Source organism: Mandrillus leucophaeus, unplaced genomic scaffold, assembly GCF_000951045.1.
Source record: "Mandrillus leucophaeus isolate KB7577 unplaced genomic scaffold, Mleu.le_1.0 Scaffold9, whole genome shotgun sequence".
In the NCBI taxonomy this organism is placed as follows: domain Eukaryota; kingdom Metazoa; phylum Chordata; class Mammalia; order Primates; family Cercopithecidae; genus Mandrillus; species Mandrillus leucophaeus.
The window spans coordinates 3,375,006-3,382,793 of NW_012109807.1; the positions used below are offsets into that span (position 1 = coordinate 3,375,006).

A 7,788-nucleotide genomic window follows, 5' to 3' on the forward strand; every position below is an offset into this window, starting at 1 on the left:
GAGCTTAAATGGACACAAATATTAAAAGTCCTGTCTGAAAGTCAAAGAAGGCCCTACAATTCCGTTCTTCCCAAAGATTCAGGGAACATTCGTCTATGACGTTCTAAGACGTGGAACTGAAGTAGAAGATAAACCACAAAGTCTGAAGTGGTTTTGTATTATCTTTGTTCTACGTTATCTTTGTTTTATAAGTGCATAGTTGGGTGTTTTAAAAAGGATTAGGGGAGAGTTTTGATGTTTTTCTGTCAGAGTATCTACGGGCAGTAAGTACTAGGTTAAACTATCTTCCCCATTAAGCCAAGTCCCTTGAGGTCAGGGACCATGATCATTTCCACATATTTCATGAGTGCTCAGAAAATATACCTTGATAGAATGAGGAATAAAAGAATGAATCATAATAATGATTATTAATTTTATTCTGATTCATGTTTAATACAATATTTAAAAACCCATATGAATTTCTTAAGTGTTAAAATTGCAAATCATCATCATAATTATTATTTTGGCCCTAATACATAAGCCCTTATACATAAAACTACCAGCCTAGTACTTGGCACATGGTATATATTCAATAAATATGGCCTTTTTATCTCCTCACTCCTCATGTCCATATGGAATACAAAAATAATCTAAATTCTTGAAGACTAGTGAATATGAAATTGTACTTGAATAAGTGTATTCTGATATCCTACTCTTTTTTCTAAAGTATGTTAAATTACATCATGAAAATCAAGAACATTTAAACCAACAGTTCTATGAATAATCGTATTTTCACAGTGCTCTTCACTCCTAGACAGAATGAATATGGATGCATACAATGCCTCTACAAAACAAGCTAGGTTTTACACAAATATAAAACCAAGACAAAATGCACCCTTTCTGCATTTATATGTTTATTGATAGACCAACTAGCTAGTCAGTGACAGGACGAGTTTCCTGGTACTCAGATCGACTTGAGCCATTTCTGTGAAGAGGAAGCCAGGTTGTGGAGTGGGAGCAGGAAACACAGAATCTCTAGCATATTGTTTTAAAAGGAAAACTCAAGTACCAAGTAAGATCACCTTGAACACAATCAGTGTCCATATGATTTCACGAAAGATGTTAGACTGCTCTGAACTGAGAATGTTATCCATTTAGAAAGCCATTTTTACTTGAATATCTCTTAAAAATATAGTAAGACCCTTTGTGTGACTTAATTACTAAGCAAATTGCATAAGACTTCTTCAAACTAACAATTCCTATTTAATCTTCACACTTTACTAGCTCAAAATGAATAGCAACTATAAAGGAGAGTCTAAAGGGGACACCTATACCAGTGTCCCCAACACCCATGGAGAGGCAGCTAGGTGAATAGCCAGAGCCCACAGAAGGTAACTGCCAGACCTCAAAGCTCAACCCACATTTCACATCCATCCTAGAGAAAACATACACATATACATAAATGAGAATTAAAATGTTTCATTGATTCTATCTCAATAAGGCAATCTACATACTCAAATAGCATAAAGTTTATAGCTGAGGCAAAGGAGACATTGTACTTAGCATTTGAGATAATTATATTAATTTTCCACTTTAGAATAAGTTGGTTTTAAAGAGACAAGGGGGTGCAGTTAGGGATTAAATAGTCACAGAGAATAACCACCTCTTTGGTTTTTGACACAAAGATCCCTCGATTGGAATTTAATCTATTAACTTGGATTCACTTTATTTCACAAAGGAAACTAGAGGTGCTCACTGGCCCCACTTGGCTTAGGTGTAAACTAATATTTTACTGACAGATATAGTATTATATGCCCCAGCATCCCATCACTGAGTGATACTAGTTGCCTATGGCTTTTTTTTTTTTTTTTTTGCTTTCTGTCAATTTGCAAGAAGCACATGCTACTTTTAAAGAATAAACAATGGGGTCATTGATGAAGCCCACAGTTACACAGCAAAGAACATTTTACAGAAGAAACATTATGTGGTTCCTGAAATTTGAAATTTCCACCTTGCATCATGCCCAGGTCTACGTGCTTTATTCTCTATATTTTTAAAGCATAGAATTTGAGAGTTTTGCATGTCAACAATGTCACATGGTTGTCACCCTGAAATGAGAAGAAACCAACACAGCCCAGTACACAGAAGTATACTCTCAAATTTCAAAGCACAATCTCAATGTATTAAACAGCTTAGTAAAATGCAGTTATGACTTTCCCTTGACTGAAGGGAAGAGAATTTTTAATGTAATAGCAGTAACAGTTAAAATCCTCTTAGCCCATTATCTACAAGGCATTTTCACATTCACTATCTTATGCAAAAAAATAACTCACCAAACCAGGTGTTGAAGGACTTACCTATTTTTGCAAGGGATGCTAGAAGTATCCAGAGAGTGACCTCATAAGGAATTTGCACGTAGTCATAATCCAGTTCAAAAACAGATATCCTCTCGTCTGGCTCTGAGCTGGCAGCAGCAAACCAAGCGTTAGGTGCATACTGAGCAGTGGAATTTGCAGATTCATTTAAATCAGAAGATGCTTCAGAACACTCAAGAGCCACTAGCAGTAGCAAACAATTCCAAGGACTGAAAGTCACGAGCATCTGCAGAGCCATTCTTGTGGGCTTCTCCTACCTACACCCCTGGGTGGATGTGTGCCACACATCTGAAGTCGAGGAGGCTCCTAGAGAGTGACTGCATCCACCTGGGTCAAAAGTAATATAGGTACAATCCGTGAGTCCTCCCAAGAAGATTCCAAGTGTGTTATTGAGCTCTGCATGTAGACGCTTTCTAATCTTCTTTAAATCGTTTGTGTTCAGGCAACTCAGCTTCCAACTCAAACGCAGTTATTCAATAGACTTGTTAAAGTCCATGGAGTTACCTGGAGGACCTCCATCCAATTATGGCTTGAGCAGTTTATGAAAGGAATAAAAATCTCTTCACTTAAAGGCATTTCCTCATTTCACTGCATACTGGCTTTGTCTTGTGGGTGAAAATTTAAAAGGATACTGTAGTGGTCATTGCACAGATCATTGGAGTCCTTCTAATGAGGAAAGGAAACCCTCCCTCTCTATCAGATCCCAAGAAGGAGCTATCTGATCTGCACCTGTTCCTTCTCTCCTCCCCCTGTCCTCTCATTTGTTTTGAATGGCCAAGGCTGCAGGTAGCTCTTGAGCTACACTTAATTATTTGCTCTGATTTGACTTTTGTAATGAAATCCTTTCTCTGAGTGTTCTCGGGAGGTCACACTGCTGACACCTAGTGGGCACCTGCAATGCAACACCCTTGACACGTTCAGTGATGATTATTAAGGTGACCATGAAAGTATCTAAACCAGGACACTTTGGGGAATGAATAATAATAATGATAATTATGCAAAGCTGTAGGCACAAACCAGAACTGTCTGGCAAACTGTCTTATATTGTCTCTATACATGAGGAAGAAGGAGGATAAGAAGGAGGTGGTAACAACAAGGATGGTAGCAAACACTGAAACTTTTGCATGTTACCAGACTCCATGAGCAGTCATTCATAGAAGGAATGAAGTTCCAGATCTCTATGAACTTTACACTATAATTTTTTAAAAAACAGGAAGCCAAAGAACAAGTTCCATAAATACACCTAAATACCTGGATTTGTAATTTTTATGAGCCTACCTCTCGCTCTTCTACTTGTGGCCATGTGACCTTGGTGAAGTTAATTACCTTTCAGAAATTCTTTATCTGAAATGGGGAGGAAAATATCTGTCTCATTGAGTAGCTAGGAACATTAAATGAGATAAAGCAAGTAAAGAATTTGGCATATCGTTGGCACTTAAATGTTAGTTTTTATTTTAAATTACATTTCTTATTCTTTTAGGATAACACACAACACTTTTGCAATGATTACTGATACTCAGTGAAAAATGAGAATAATACATCATCCATATACTACCTCAACATCTCTTTTACATGTGTTTTGTTTTTTTCTTAGTTCATATTAGTGAGTGCAGGGGATTTCCCCCCACCCAACACACACACACACACACACACACACACACTCAGCAAACATCACTGGGAAATTGAGAAAGGAATGGTTGAGAAGGGCTAACACCTAGATGCAAATTCATAGTGAGGCAATAGAATTAAAAGTTCACATATGAATATTTTTTCTTTTTCCTTCAGTTTGACTCCAAAATAGATTAGATTCAGTCACTGAAATGAGACTATCAGGTGGACTACAAGAAGGGTACCCATATTGAGTCAATTATTTTTTCTCAAAGAATATATGAATATCTTTTAATAGAAAGCTGCTTTATAATTGGTGTTTTATTTTTATTTGCATTTTATTGTTCTTTTTTTTTTTTCTAAAAAGAAATGAGGGAGCAAGTCTCACATAGTGCCTTGTGGGAAGACCAAAACTAAGAATCAAAAGTCTTATTTACTCAGATATTAATTATCTTATTGGCTTTGGAAAATTACCTGTTTGCACCTTAGTTTTCTCATCTATAAAATAAAGATGCTGTCCATACCTGGTAACCTTTTCCTGCTCTAAAATTCCAAATTTTGTGAGTATATGGCAACCCGTTTAGCCTTATGATCACCTGATGGTTGATAGTCCAGTCCCTCTCAGAGTAAGAATGTCAATCTTGGGAGGATGGTAGGAGAACAACTTGAGCTCTGCAACAGTCTACTAACTTGGAGTCCAGGTTTAGATGTAGCAGCCCACTTCATCAACCATTGGCATCACTTCCACTCATGCAGTACTTTCATACAGATGTCTGAACATTCTTTCTAAAATGCTTTCTTAATATAAGTTCCCCAGAAAGTGTATGTGAGACAAAGCTTCCATGAGAAGTGCAAACCAAGGGCGGCAAAAGTGAGGGGAAAGGGGGAAGAAGGGAGAAGCTCTTCCAGAATGACAGCATGAGAAGCACCATAGACTCTCTTCTTAGTGAAACAACTATAACTGGTGAGATCATTAAAAATCAAAAATAACCATCTAGTCTCTGGAAATTGTCCTAAGAACAGACGGAAATTGAAACAAATCTTCTGAATGTTGGAAAGATCTGAAGTCATGGCCTGTTTTCTCTACCCACCCCTCAACTCAATGTGAGAAAAACTCTATTCTGCATGAATATAGCCAAGAGAATGGGGCTGCCTTTAATCCCAGTTCCCAGTTTAGGACTACAGTTTCTACCCAGAAAAGTCAGGTTGTCAGCATATGTAACCAAACTCTGCCCTACTCCATTCCCAGCAATATGTTGAACAGACTCTATTGCAGGCAAATATAACTGAATCTATCCCCAGAAACAGCAAACTAGGAATACTGGACCCTGATGACTCTCAACTTGCTCATAAGGCTGAGCTTACAACAGGGGAAATAAACCAAGATGACCAGTGGCTACTGCCCCAGTCCAGCATCCCACTGACACACCAGGGGTATCACTCCAAGAGAAGTAGGTTACTGTCTCTGTCCCCATCTCCAGAGTAGTGGAACAGAGGTTCTGCCAAGGAGAGGAGACAGGCTATAGAACAGAGAACTCTATAGCTAACTCTAAGTAGACTAACTTTAGTTGGAACAAAATATAGAGACATTCAAGCCTAAGGGCACTGTCAAAAACAATGAAGATTTAGGTTGTAAGCAAGGAAGTAAAGCTAGTAGCCCCATGATTGCAATAAGTTAAAGAGTAGACCAACTGGAAGTTTAACAGAAGAACCGGAAAAAGAGATGGATGAAAAGAGCTCTCCTGAGGTTATAACATGTCTCAAAGACTGCTCTCAAAGATTAACCTGCAAAGGGGCCTGACTTTAAATGGATCATACTGTGGAGTAATTTAAGACCCAAGGCATTGTTGAAAACAATAGGCCGTATCAGCCAGCAGTTACTGGAGGCTAACAGTTGAGGGTGATATCAATAGATACAACAGATCAGCTAGAAACTTAACAGATCAGTGAAAGAAAGTCAGAGAAGCCTGCTAAAACCGTTGTTATTCTAGGAGAAGGGAGAAAGGGTTTAGGGGTATTATAACCATGTCCCAGGCTTCACTGGTTGAGGAGCAATATAAAAAGCTGCACAGGGAAATAGACTTTGCTGATATGGTCCAGCCAAGTCACTAAACAAACAGCAAACAAGCAACAAAAAGTCCTGCAGTTGGGGGAGGGAGAGAAAGCAGCATCAAGAATTGCTACAAGATATCATCTAAAATATCTGGGTTTTAGGCAGAAAAAAAATTTAGTTCCAAAGATACCAGTAGGTTGAAAGTTAAAAAAAAAAGGGAAAAGATATATCACACAAACAGTATGCTAAGAGAGCTTGAGTGGCTTTACACTGACAAAATAGGGTTTAAAATAATAAATGTTACTAGAGCTAAAGAGGGACATTTAAGAAAAAGAAAAGTGTCAATCTATCAAGAAGACGTAAGAATTCAAACTTATGTATACAAAGTGGGATTTATCTCAGGAAGGCAAGGTTGGTTTAATATTTAAAAATTATTTCATGTAGCATGCATATCAGTAGAATTAAGGCAAAACCACATGACCATTTCAACAGACTGAGAAAAGCATTTGACAAAATCAACAACCTTTTATTTTGAAAACACTCCACAGGTCAGGAATGGAAGGGAACTTCTTCAACGTGATAATGCACAGCCAACATCATACTTAATGGGGAAAGACTAAATACATTCCTCTGAAAGAACAGGAACAAGACAAGGAGATACACTCTTGCCGCTTCCATTCAGTATTCTACTAGAGCTGCTTTTAGTCAGGGCATTTAGACAATGAAAAGAAATAAAAGGCATTCAGATTGGAAGGAAAAAAAATAAAACTATTTCCATTTGTATGATCTTTTAAATAGATTATTCTAAAATATTTAAATAGAATATCCTGAATAATTGACTAAAAAACTATTAGATATAATAAATGAGTTCAACAAGCTTGTAGGATATGAGATCAATATGCAAAAACAAATTGTGTTTTATAGCAACAATGAATAAAACAAAACAGAATTAAGAAAACAATGCCATTTACAATCGCATCAAAAAATACAATTTTTAGGAATACGTTTATGAAAAAAGTGTCACACTTGTACTCGAAAAAGAATTGTTGAACATAAAGACGATCTAAATAAATGGAAAGATATCTCTGTTCCTGCATCAGAAGACTTAATATTGTTATGTAGTCGACTGTCTCAAAAATGAACTATCTACAAAAAACTTAAATTTACAAGAAAAAAACAAACGATCCCATTAAAAAGTGGGCCAAAGACATGAACAAACACTTCTCAAAAGAAGACATTTATGCAGCCAACAGACATAAGAAAAATGCTCATCATCACTGGTAATTAAAGAAATGCAAACCAAAACCACAAGATAGCATCTCATGCCAGTTAGAATGGCAATCATGAAAACGTCAGGAAACAACAGATGCTGGAGAAGATGTGGTGAAATAGGAAAGCTTTTACACTGTTTGTGGGAGTGTAAATTAGTTCAACTGTTGTGGAAGACAGTGTGGTGTTTCCTGAAAGATCTATAACTAGAAATACCGTTTGACCCTGTAATGCCATTACTCGGTATATACCCAAAGGATTATAAATCATTCTACTATAAAGACACATGCACACATATGTTTATTGTGGCATTATTCACAATAGCAAAGACTTGGAACCAACCCAAATGTCCATCAATAATATACTGGATAAAGAAAATGTGGCATATATACACCATGGAATACTATGCAGCCATATAAAAGGATGAGTTCATGTCCTTTGCAGGGACATGGATGAAGCTGGAAACCATCATTCTCAGCAAACTATCACAAGAACAGAAAACCA

The 7,788-nt window shown here is 37.0% G+C and overlaps 1 protein-coding gene across 1 annotated transcript in view; it reads right to left on the reverse strand.

The window, feature by feature from the left end:
* The window catches only part of SLC9A4 (solute carrier family 9, subfamily A (NHE4, cation proton antiporter 4), member 4), a 68,519-nt gene extending 65,455 nt beyond the window's left edge, over window positions 1-3,064 (reverse strand). The window contains exon 1 of the mRNA XM_011969573.1: window positions 2,337-3,064. Within this exon, the coding sequence (XP_011824963.1) occupies window positions 2,337-2,592 (256 nt within the window). The 5' untranslated portion in view covers window positions 2,593-3,064. The remainder of the gene's footprint in view (window positions 1-2,336) is intronic.
* Between the last annotated feature and the right edge of the window lie 4,724 nt (window positions 3,065-7,788).